The 12,933-nt window shown below is 38.8% G+C and overlaps 1 protein-coding gene across 1 annotated transcript; it reads left to right on the forward strand.

Moving 5' to 3' along the window:
- The first annotated feature begins 303 nt into the window (after positions 1 to 303).
- ncaph (non-SMC condensin I complex, subunit H) lies at positions 304 to 11,668 on the forward strand. Its single transcript, XM_034542245.1, has 18 exons — positions 304 to 441; positions 1,598 to 1,841; positions 2,019 to 2,109; positions 2,223 to 2,315; positions 2,815 to 2,932; positions 3,133 to 3,269; positions 3,842 to 4,031; positions 4,398 to 4,480; positions 6,198 to 6,385; positions 6,765 to 6,910; positions 7,307 to 7,413; positions 8,009 to 8,128; positions 8,403 to 8,510; positions 9,112 to 9,264; positions 9,366 to 9,476; positions 9,660 to 9,736; positions 10,878 to 10,953; positions 11,337 to 11,668. The coding sequence occupies exons 2-18, from the start codon at positions 1,624 to 1,626 to the stop codon at positions 11,394 to 11,396; spliced, it is 2,076 nt and encodes a 691-aa protein (XP_034398136.1). The 5' UTR covers positions 304 to 441; positions 1,598 to 1,623; the 3' UTR covers positions 11,397 to 11,668.
- Positions 11,669 to 12,933: the final 1,265 nt, after the last annotated feature.

Raw genomic sequence — 12,933 nt, forward strand, 5'->3', positions numbered from 1 at the left:
AATTGTAATTTTAAAAAACAGCATCATAAAATAAATAAACAATCACACTATCAAAGAGCCAACATATTATTTAAATATTACAACATCTTCTCATAAAAATAAAATATATGGCTCGTGAGTCATTAAAATAAATGGGGTTTTATTTTTTTATTTTATTTTTTTAAAGGGATAGATAACTCTGGTCCACACCCCAATACAGTGGGTGGCGGTAATGCACCTTTTGTTGGATGCCATCCGCCATAAAGCCTAAAAAGAAGAAGAAAATAAATGGGTGGGCGGGGTTTTACGTAATGACGTGTGTTGTGTTACGTAAACCGTTCGGCGCAAAAATTCAAACAGTGAACAGGAAAAGAAAACTACAGCTTTCTCTGTTCGCTGTATGTCGTGTTATAAATTGTAACGAGTCACGGGAAAGCCACATTGGATTTTAGACATTTCGAGGTACGTTGAATGGACTAAGTAGGTGTTGTGGTTGAGACCTTGTGTGTCAGTAAACAATGATGATGAAAACACGTTCGTATCAGCTAGCTAATGCTAATGTGATGTTAGCCTAGGTATCAGTGTATAGAGCTGGGCAACGTGTTTGTTTTTTTGTGTTCGTGTTGTTTAGACAGCTTAGCAAATATATCGTGTTAAGATAACGTTTTGCTTTCCTAAAAATAATATCGGCACTAACTTAAATCACTCATTAGCCAAGTTAACGTTATAACGTCACTGAAGTCCTTTTATTTACGTGCGAGTGTCGTTCAAGCTACCGAGTTAACTAACGTTAACATTACATTACGGGAGAAAACTAACGTTACTTAACTGTTAGATGGCACCCACACAAATGTATTAGAAACGATTCACAGCATGTGGTTGTCTTTTTTTTTTTCAATTCATCAACATTTTCCAAAGTTATTTGTTATGTAGAGATCATTCAACGTTATATAATAACTAACGTTAGTAGTTGGGAGATATTTCGTGTCCTAATGCGTCGCCAGCGAAGACTGAAGCCTATTTAATCTTTGTTATTAAAGGTGTAATGGATTTATGTAAAGGGTGCACCTTTCCAGCAAACACGTCGTTGTTTACTTACCAATCTTTTCATTGTTGTCACGTGGAAAAACTAATATAGGTTAATGCTAATATAATTCTGCAGTACAAATGCATATTTCTTTTGTTTTCATCTGCTATTCTTAATTCCTCTCGTATGAAACTTGCATTTCCCACTAAAATCCTTGTGTTTACATGATATGGTCAACTCAATGAGGAGTGTAGGGTGTCAATTAATATAAACAAAAAAAAAAGGATGGTCTCCACTTATCTGACTGGTAGTCTTCACTGCAAGCCATTTTACACACATTCAAAATACTGTAAATTGCCCTTAAAATCCCCAATTAACAACTCAACAGCTTAAGTTTAAATTAACGTTGTCATTGTGTTAATACCATGAAACAAAATGATGCAGTTCAAGTGAGATGCAGATACTTTTCAGTATGAGTTTTGGTTATGTGTTCAGTATCTGCTCTTTACTTTATTTAGTATCTTTTATAAAATTGAAACATGATCCTAGCTATTAGACTTGACTGACATTTTGACCTATGTCTGCATGTAGACTCTGTGATCGTGTCTCTGGCTAAGATGAGTTCGGCCTCCACACCAGTCTCCCGGATACGTCCAGGATGGACGTCATCTGCTTTGAAGATCAAGGGTCTGTCCCCTGCATCCTGCAGCACCCCACTGCTGACGGCCTTTCCCGGCAATGACGATGAGCAGGAACGACGGCAGCGTCGACGGTCAAGAGTCATTGACCTTCAAACTGCCACTGACTCATCCTTCAATGACTCTGCATCTCATAGGTAAGGTGTAGAGAAGTTTTTTTTTTTTTTTTTTTTTGTACGTGTGTTTTGAGCACAACTTTGATTACAGTCGGTCATCTCGAGTTTGGTGTGTTTGAGAGACATTAAACATTTAACATTATGACTTTTTAAGCCAGTATTTGTCTGACCTGCGGTTCATTTTATTTTCATATGCAGTGCCACAGGGACCCCTGCTGCCGTACCAAAGCTGTCGAATGCACAGATCTCAGAGCATTACTCCACCTGTATAAAACTATCCACGGAGAATGTGAGTACATGTACACTGTGTGTGTGTATATATATGTTTATATCTGAGTCTTACGACCTGAAGGAAAAAGCTAATAAAAAATACAATAAATTATTTTTTTTCCTTTTTGGCAGAAAATCACCACCAAAAATGCATTTGGTCTGCATCTGATTGATTACATGGCTGATATTCTCAAACAGAAGGATTCTGAGGTCACAAACTTCAAGGTTTGAGTTTTTTATTTATCACATACAGACTTAGTCATCGGTACAATAAATATGTAATGTTTCTTGGATAAAAAAATGTCAAGTCTTGTGATTAAAAAAGAAAAAGTTGTATGTTATCCTTTTAAAGGTCTTGAGTCCATTGAAGTACAGCATTCAAGTCTTAAATTACACTGTCTAGCACAGTGTTTTATCTGAAAAAAAATATTTACGTATTCTGTTAAAGTCTGCTGTAAATTGAGTTAACCTAATGAAAGCTGTAGACACCCGGTTGAAAATAAGTCTTTTGGGATTGTTGCAATTTCAAAAAATATGAATAGAGTGAAGAAAATATGAGCAGTGTGTCATTCAATGTTACCGTGCCATGGAATAATCAGAGTTCACAAGCAGTGCGTAGGATGTTTTCATTGCCCTTTCAGGCAAATTTGTGATATTGGGCTATATACTGTAAACAAAAATGACATAACCTGACTATTCTGTGTGTGTCTCTGTCCTCTGAAAGGTGGCAGCCGGCACTTTGGATGCCAGTACAAAGATCTATGCTGTGAGGGTGGATGCTGTTCATGCTGATGCCTACAGGGTGTTGGGAGGCCTGGGGGCTGAAACCAAACCAGGAGATGGTGAGAGCCTCAGCAGTGTGATTTATTTAATTATTTATTCATTTTAGGTGTTGGATTTTCATTTGAATACTCAATGACACTGTAGCTAGATGCAGGACTTTGAGCTTTGTTCTACACAATGTAATTTGTGGTCTACCCACATTGTTCCATTATTTGAAGTTTTCTGCTTTTTATTTCTCTCATTATTTGTGCATATACAGACCATGGTCCGAAGGAGGAGGACAGAGATGACGGTGAAGTGACTGCCAAGCAGCCGAAGAAAAAGAGACCTCCTAAGAGGACAGTAGAGCAGAACCTAAGCAACATCAATAGTGCGGAGTCTGACAGAAAGTGTGAGGTATGGTGTCATCTTTACAGAACAGTTTTAGGACGTTTTAGTATTATGTAAAGATGAAGGGATACACCAATCCCACCTTTGATCTTCTTAAACGTTCACATTTTACTAGTTGATTGACTTTTTTTTCATTTCAATATCTGTTTTTCTTCAGGGTAAAACTGACAATAATATCAACCCATTACTGATTGGATAGTCATTTAATTTTTTCTGAGGTCTATACTTTCTAAGTTGTGTATGCACTCATGTACAAAGGTCATTTTAAATGTTTGCCACGGTATGAAAATCAGTCTTTTATTAATTAAAATGTAATAATCGCCTTATATCCTCTGAGTACTTAAATTATAAGTTGATGATTGAGATAGACACGGGTCACTAAGCGATCATCTTAAGAGCCTTGAGATGTGTATCCAAAGCTGATAGCCGCCCTTACCATACCCAACTGATCCTCATGCTCGGATATCAAACCCATTACCATAAATAAAGGACATTTCACTTTGACGTCTGTTTCAGTATATTAAGTATTTTTGACCTTACCACCGTTATAAATGGCTGTGAACTTCTTCCCCACCCAGGTGGACCCCATGTTTCAGCGGATGGCCTCATCATTCGATGAGAGCAGCACGGCCGGAGTCTTCCTGTCAGTTCTCTTCAGTGAGAACAGTCGCTGCGAGCTGCTGTTTCCCTCCTACATGACCCTCCTGCAGTCCACACCCTCATACTCTCCTCCGCCTCCGCAGGGAGTCCCTGCTTCCCCGTTCATGGGTAAAAACTATTTACCAGGCCACAATTTCATTTATATAAATTGTGAGGTATTCAACACTGTCCCAAGTGTTTGACTGAACCTTAGTGCCACCTAGTTTAGCGTTTGACAAAAGGTTCCCAATGTGTCCTAGAAAACCTGAAAAACAAGTTTACTAATATTCCTGTCGTATTACCAGGGAAGGGCTACAATGTGGTGTGATAAACTGATAAGAGTCAGTGGTAGTTAATAATCCGTGCAAACTTGTATTTTTAGGTACGTAAAGTTCAGTCTAGATTTGTCAGTATGCAAAATTGTAGGCTTCTATTTCTGTTATTGGTGTTCAGGCGATTCATTCTGAGCATCTTTCTGTGATTTGTTTCTGCTAGCCGGACTGCAGCGTTCCAAGGAGAAAAGCTCCATCTGCCCCTCGCTTCAGGACTTTTCCTTCACGAGCTGGAACCCTGAGCAGGTCAGAGAACCTATTTAACCACTAAACTTAATAGTATAAATTGCTCTGATGGAATTCTTTTACATTTCTCAGATTTATTGGTAATAAAACTGTCAATTCCTCTTAAACGTTTGCCATCTTGGAGTGCCAACAATACAGAAAGGTTAAATCCTTTTGCATATTCTCATTACAGGTACCAGTTTATTTATTTATATATATATATATATATATATATATATATATATATATATATATATATATATATATATATATATATATGAGTAGCAGAAAAACAATCTGACGCATTCAGGCATCTCAGCATATTCTTTCACAGTTCGAGGAACAGGTGAATCGTTCATGGCCATTGAGGTGTAACGTTAGTTAATTTGTCTGCACTAAGCCATTCATTAAACCTGTACTTAGATTTTGCACGTAACTTTATTGACACTTATTCTAAACAATATTTTGCCATGCAATTGCACAATAAGCAGGTCCCAAAAAGTCTTAAAAATGTATTAAGTTCAGATATATATTTTTAAAGGTTGAAAAGCCTTAAATTGAATTCACAACAGTCTTAAATATGTTCTCTTTGCCACTTTAGACTGTGATATTGGTTCCAAAATATTTATGTAAATAATTGCAAACTGTCAGAAGTTGTTATACACCTAAAATCTAAAAGTCAGATTGTTGTAATGGTGGATTTTGCTGCAGGACTGCAAGACTATGTAAATGCCATTACAATGAATTATATAACTAGGAATTATTGTTATATACTGCTGGTAAGTACTGACAATTTCATTTAGAAATATATAATTGTAGGCCATACTGTCTCTGTTAGTCTTCTATCATCCTTCAAACTATGGCTTGGGTGATCATACAAAAAGGACATGCATTCTGTGGGGTACTGAAAAGGCCTGCAAACATCTTCAAATTAGTGATGAACCCTGCAGAAATCCCGTTGGTAGAAACCTACAGCTGAAAATTGTATCCGGTTATAAATGGCAGTATTTTCGACCTATTTCTACAACGTGTGCATCTTTTTAACATCTTTGTTTCAGTACATACAGTAGCTGTCACTGTTCATTTGGAATACAAATTAAATATTCAAAATGTAAGTTCCTGTTAAGTTCAACCTGTACAGTTTATAAGTGTGACAGGCTCTTTGTAGTTTCCCTTGTTGTCCAGCAGAGGGAGAATTCACTCGAGGAACATACTGTATAATGGAGAGGGACAAGAGCAGGCATAGCCGTGCTAAGTGTGGTAGTACCTTGATTTCTACACCGGGGCATTACGCTACATGATATGGGTTGCATTCAAATTGGAAACTAATTACGTTCGACTTTTTCATAACGTGACACTCCTTGTCTACGCTCGTGCTAAAGATTCCAGAGGTTATTTTTCCCCAGCAAAAAAGGATCCGATTTTGGTGTGCATTTTCTGGTATCTCAATTTCTAGCCTCCAACCGTAGTGACCAGTTGATACGGTCTTGGCTCGGGGACAGCACTGTTTGGACAATGACATGCTAACCTAAAAGAAGTTTGCCAACAAAGACCAAAGGGTGCGTCACCTGGTATCTTCTGTCATAATGTGCATGTCAACATGCTGTAAACAGGGATGACCAATTTAAGCTTAGGGTCCACGACCTTATACCCATATTATCTTAAAACAACAGTTTTAGTCCTATTTACAGAGAGAGTCGGGTCCCAGCTGACGGAGACTGTGTACATTTTCTTCCAGACCATTAATCAGCTCTTGGAGAAGATTAAGCAGGGGGAACACGTGTTTGATGTGAACGCTGAGCCCGAGCCCGAAGAAGATGACTGCCCTGACTTTGACGCTGACTATGAGGAGGGAGGGGGTGACTGTGAGGAGAGATCTAAGGAGTACAAGGACGGTTGTGAGGCCTCTGGCTCCGGCAAAGGAAGGTAAGATAGTGGGTTGTTTAAGATCATTGAACAGTGACGTTTGTCTTCTGTTGGAAAGAACTCACCTGATTACATTATTTTTCTGTTTAAAGATTTATTTTTATAGTCTCAGGCTCAGGTTTCTATACATGGCTCTATTTTCTGCACTCTCTCTTTTCCTTGTGGCCTCTGCTTAATGTCTACTTAAGTTTGAAATGTATTCATGAGATTTAAGTAATTGCATTGCCTGTTAGCCTTGCCAGGGTAGTGTTTTTATTTTATTCATTAGGCCATGCTGAATGGGTCAAAATTCAGCTGCCGGCTTTATTAGCAGAAGGCTGATTTGTGTCTGTGCTTGCTGGTTTGAATGGTTTCTCACGCTGGTGTGATGTTGGTACAGGGATGTGATTCCCATCGGAGAAGGAGACATCGCCACGATGTGTCTGCAGCTGTCCTCTCAGCCCAGGGAGTATTCCTACTTCAGCCCCAGGACCATGGCCGCATGGGCTGGACCCGGCTATTGGCAGTTCAAGCCAAAGCACAAGTGTGAGTGAAAATTAGGGTTTAACACATAATTAGAGACAATTTAGGTGTCAAAGTAATTGAGCAAGACATGTTACTTATTATTATTATTATCTCTGCATGCAACTGATACATATAGACAGCCGAGTGCTAAAACATTTTAACAATAAATGTCTTCTCATTGTGCCGTCAATATGTGGAGAGTTGTTTATTTTGTTGTATTGGGATGCTGTGTTACACTGCAGCATAATATAAGTACACACATTCAGGTTATTTTTGTGTTTTGAGGGATGCATTGGGCTTTCACGTTTCCCCTTTAACAGCCAAGATGCTTTTCAATGGTTGTCCTCCTCTGCTGAATGTGCAACAACAATAATCCCTCTTATCTGTTTCTGTTTTCATGCACTAAATCTCCTGCAGTGGACCATTTGCCGGACAAGGAGACGCGTAAAAGGAAGCCCAAGAAGACCTCTGAAATAGACTTCAATGAAGATGTCAACTTTGACACCTACTTCCGCACCACGCGAGTAGGAACCCTCTTTGCTTTTGTCAAAACACAATATAGAAGAGTGTCATCTGGTATAAATATTGCCTGACATTTATTGCTTCGTAGTAAAGGTGCGACATGTGGAGAAATATGTTATCTTGACGGGAGTTAAATGAGAAGATTCATACCCCTCCTATCTGTACAGTAAATGTATAACTACAGCCGGCAGCCGGCATGGCATAAAACCTGCAGACTCTGGCTCTGTCCAAAAGTAGAACAATCTCACTAATTAACACATTTTTGTACAAATTCAACAAACAGTATGACGTGCTAATTAGTGAGCTTGAGAGCTGCCTTTAGGTGGATATTGTTTCTTTTGGCAATTATTGGAGTTGTAGCCATAGTAACACAGCATTTATTTATGTTGGTCAATATTTATGGTGCAGCTGGTGTCCCATTTTCCAGCTCTGCAGCCTTTTAAGTAAAAGAAAAATGACATCCTGTTGGGTTTTGAGAATAAATCCAACCCAAAAAGTCTAAATACAGTCAAATGAAGAGCTTGAAATTATGCAGGAAACCTAAAGCACTTGCATGTATCTGAACTGAATCTGACGTTGTCGGCTCTCCCTCCGCAGGCTGCCACCACCAACAGCAAGTCTGCCCTCAGTGCAAGCAACAAGAAAACCACTCTGCCAGCAGACTTCCAGTTTCCCCCAGAGACGCTCTCCCAGCTCAGCCTCAAACCCTCCAGCTCGGTGAGTCTTCTTCACCCCTCGGCTGACGGGGCTGGTGGAAGAGGTCGACGGACATCCTCTTCAGCACTGATATGAGTTAGATGTTGGCTGAAGTATGTATGTATGACATCATTATCAACATACACATACTTCTTGTGATCATCCACTTTTAAACAAAATTTGACTTTTCAAAAAATTGAGAGATTCTACAGTCGCCATATGTGCCCCATCTGTAAATACATGAAGATCATCTGTTTTGTGTGAAGAAGGATATATTCTGTTTTGTTTACTCTAGTTAAGTCAAGAAGGCCAGAAACGTCTGTCTGGAGAGCTCGGGGAAGGTATTGGAGACTACGACTACAACAACGCCAACGACACAGCCAACTTCTGTCCAGGTCTTCAGGTCTGAACTCCATCTTGTTATATGACTTTTGATTTGATTAGCTTTTGTCTTTTTGATTTTACTGTATATTAATAGCATTTTCTTTATCTGAGGAGTAGCGGTGAGATGAGATAAAATATGATGGACATCTAAAGGATATGAGGATTTATACAGCATGGCCCTGGTGGATGCACAGGATGTTTTTGGGGGAGCAATCTGATCTGTGTAAATAACTAGTCCAGCTGATTAATATTACACTTAAAATTAAAAGCTGGTGAGCAGGGAGAGTCTTTAGTGCATATGGTGGTTTACAGTGATCAACCCTGTGATTCATCAGCCCCTGTCCCCCATAGGGATTGGACCAAATATAGGATTTGATCAGATAGCGATGAAAAACTAATTTGATCATGGTCAATTTCCAATATCGGTATAATCATAACTATGGTCACAATGACTTGTCTTCCACGCTATCATGGTACTGTAGAATCAGCTAAATGTGAGATATTCTAATGTCCTTAAGGGAACCAAAGATAGAGAATTCTCTTAAGCAAATAAAACTGATTAGGAACCACATCTCAAATCATTGGCCCTCCGGCATGTCTTTGGCCATCTTCCTCTTCAGGGTGGCGACAGTGATGATGATGATGATGATGGCGACGGGTTTGCCTGTTCAGACGATACACAGCCTTCGAGTGACAGTATACCTGCGCCCTCACAAGATCAAGAGGGCATCGTAACCTACGGGGAGGAGGATCTGGTACCTGAACCACACAGGGTGAGTAACACAAGATTTTAGTGCAGGTTGCATCCCTCTGCTCATTAACTTTTTGCTACCAGTTAAAATACTTGTAATTACATTAATGCTTGTTTTTGTAGGTCAACAAGATTGAGATCAATTATGCCAAGACGGCAAAGAAAATGGACATGAAGAGACTCAAAAACAACATGTGGAGTCTTCTGACCGAAAGTCCAGAGAAACCCACAGAGGTAAGTTACACTGATGTCTGTCGGCCTCTTTCAACTGCGGGTCGATACGATGATGACTTGGTTTGAAACTCAAATCTTGGGTCATTGCTCACATTTGGTGGGTCGTGTAGACGTTCAGCCAGATTTAGCTGTGTATATCGGTGTGCTTCTGTATTATTAGTTCTGCCTTATTGTTCCCAACAGGAGGAGGATACTGTGGAGCAACCAGAAGTGTCTGGGGAGAAAGTCTTCAGTCAGACCACTCAGACGCTGCTTCAAAGGTACTAGCAGACCACCTACCATGCCTGCCATGGCCCGGTACTAATGAGGAACAATAATGACTGAATAGCTCACCATAAACCAATGGCGTACATAAATATGTACAGCTCTTCAATGCCATTGATTGGGGCTTCTACTTGGACATAGAAGTGTAAATTTAAACAGTCTCTTCTGTGTCTAAATTATTTTCATCTGTAGGGTTACATCGACTTGTTTGATCATTATAAAACGTGTAGCTCAAGTCAAACAATCTGATTGGTTGATGGTCGTTATCTCATAACCACATAACACTGTTATGCACATTCAATATCTCTTCGCATCTGAGAAAATAAACACGTTTGTCTAATGTGTTATCATGGTCCACTGGATCACTTATGACAACACAGAACAGGTTACAGGGTAAATGTGCTGACGCTTCCTACAAATTGGAAACATGTAAAGTACAATTCTATGGAGGAGTGGATTTAGCCAGATAATGAAATCAATATAATACGAGCCTGTGACGGAAAATAAATGCGAGCTGCTGGTGTACGTTCCATAGCAAGCACTGGTTTCCTTGACAGAAGCCATTGGGATTTTCCAATTGGATTTAGGATTATTGCAGAAAATAAGATTTGTGATGCTTTCACCTTTTGTGCGGTAAGATAATCTTCACAAATGAACACCACTTTTATGATTGAATCATGAATGTAATCAGGAGAAGTATAAAGGCATAAAAATGTACTAGTGGATATTTAACATCTCTTAAGCTTGTGTTAACCACAAGGCATTTAAAAATAAAAAAACATTGATTTCGAGACGAGGTAAACGGAAGTGCAAAAATGCTGACATTTACAGATTTTGGGACTCATTCCTGCTGCATTGCATGTGCAGGCAGCTGACCCAGAAGGGCCTTTTTTTATTGTGAACATTATTATTTATTCATTTAAAAACTATTTGAATCGGTATATCTTTCCTATTGCCTTGCTTTATGTTTTTTATGTTATAATTTTAAGCCAACTGTGAACCAGCTAGCAGCAGAACTTAAAAGTACTATTTAATTTAAGGCATTAGATTAGAACAGCATGATCGATGGAATGGAAAATGTATTGTGTATGTCTTTCTTCATCCTTTCTTTCTCTCTCTCTTTTTGTGGTGATCCAGATTGCCAAACACGATGGCGCAGAACCTGTCGGTGCCTCTGGCTTTTGTTGCTCTGCTTCATCTTGCCAATGAAAAGGTGAGTTTTCTTTTGTGCTCGATGTTTATCAGAAAGAAAGGAAACTGTCTTTTTTTCCTTTCAATCATGCTCTCATTGTGATAAGATGTCTCGAATGAAAATAGTAATGCATGGTTAAAACACTACTGTAATATACTCTGCTACTCATAGCTGTGTTCATCGCCTTCTAAATGTATAATTATCCTGTAGACATAACATGAAATACTTAAAACTAATAAAAGGAATAATGTACAACCCTTCCATGTTTCATTCACCCTGGAGTTTTGCTTCGTCTTACAAACATTGGAGTCATTGAAGTGGTCTTAGTTAATCTTGTGGCCATCTATTGGGGGAAAAAATGTGAAAGTATGCATGTTTATTTATATTTGTTTTGTCTTTTGCAGAATTTGGAGCTGGTGAGGGTTGATGACATGTCCGATATCATCATCAGACAAGGCCACTGAGGAATGATGGGATGTTGCTTTGAACATCGCTGCTATTCTCTACTTGTTTGTCTCTTTTAATCTTTACTGTTGTACCTCTGTTACACTCGCTTTTTTAGATGTATTGATGTTTTTAGTCATGATATAAAAAAACTCTTTAAAGTAATGCTGCCTCTATTCCTTCACTAGTATTTGCTTCTTGTATTATTATGTATTATTCTGTAATTTAACTGCTCAACCACCATACAAACATGTATATTGTCAAAATAAATAAAAGCCTTTTTTCTAAAACATGCTGTAGAGGTTAATTCAGTCATTAGGCCTTTTCGCCCACAATTTATTGTTTGCAATCATTCAACAGGCAGTATTTTTAGCACACTTGCTAATAACTGCCAGGCACATTGTTCTCCAAAAATGTCTCGGGTTATTTTGATCTGCTTGTGAGTCTGACGTGGGTGCAAGTAATGAACAGCATCGACGCCTCACCGCCGCCTTCCTAGATGGAGGCGAAACCGGTCCGTCAGGCCGGTGCAGCTGGCTGGGTGGGTGGGGCTCGTTATGACGTCAAGGCGCTGCAGGACAGGGAGGAGTCACCCAGTCAGCTGCTCAGCATTACCAGCTCCTTATCCGGACAATCTTTATCAAATTAAATGTGATCTGTGGCATGGAAATAGCTGCTGATGTGGAGATACTGATTTAATGAGTTGCCACGGTCTACAATGTTGCCCAACTGCCATCAGCAATACAACGTGAAAAAGGACGGATTTTCTCAAGTTATATTCATGTGAAGAAATGAATATTTGGAGAGTGCATGATGAAACAAGTTCATTATAATTTGGCATGCAGAAATCATATAACATGTCACTGATTCATATATCCAGTGGGAAATAAACGAGACTTAAGCTGTAAGATATGGGATTTTAGAAAAATCTTATTTTTTCGGTCTTTTTAAGTCTTTGTGGAGCAATGGCGGTGTGAAGTCTGATGTTCCAGAGCACGAGACTCAACCCAGTATTATTACTTGTTGCATTCAATTCAGTGAATTGGTTTTAAATTGAAGCATGTTTCAAATTTTCACTGTTTATTTCCAATATTTACTATATTAAGTGTACCCACTTCTGATTTGCTTGGTTGAAAACGTAATTTTAATAAACCGTACTGTCCCAAAAGCTGTCAATTCAAATTCCAGTTGTATAATACATCAATAAACTTATTCCTGTTACCAAATATGAAACTATTGTTTGTGTAGCCTAGCCATTTGTTCATAAATAACTTTTTTCTTGGTGAAGGAATATTATTGGTTAGGTGGAATTTAATTAAATGTATGATTGTCTCATAACAATGAAGATTGTGATTCTTAGTAGCAGGTTGCTATAGGCTCAGTGTAAATGTTAATCTGTCTTTTATAGCACACTTCCCACCTTTCCTTTGTGCTTTTGTTTAATCATAAACATAAAAGATGACATGCCATCTATAGCTCACGCGAGTCACACATTGACATTGATAACGATATAATTGTGGTCTCCCAATGATTCAGTAATTAGGCGTACAGCCAACA

The sequence above is a fragment of the Cyclopterus lumpus genome, chromosome 9 (genome assembly GCF_009769545.1).
Source record: "Cyclopterus lumpus isolate fCycLum1 chromosome 9, fCycLum1.pri, whole genome shotgun sequence".
NCBI classification, from domain to species: domain Eukaryota; kingdom Metazoa; phylum Chordata; class Actinopteri; order Perciformes; family Cyclopteridae; genus Cyclopterus; species Cyclopterus lumpus.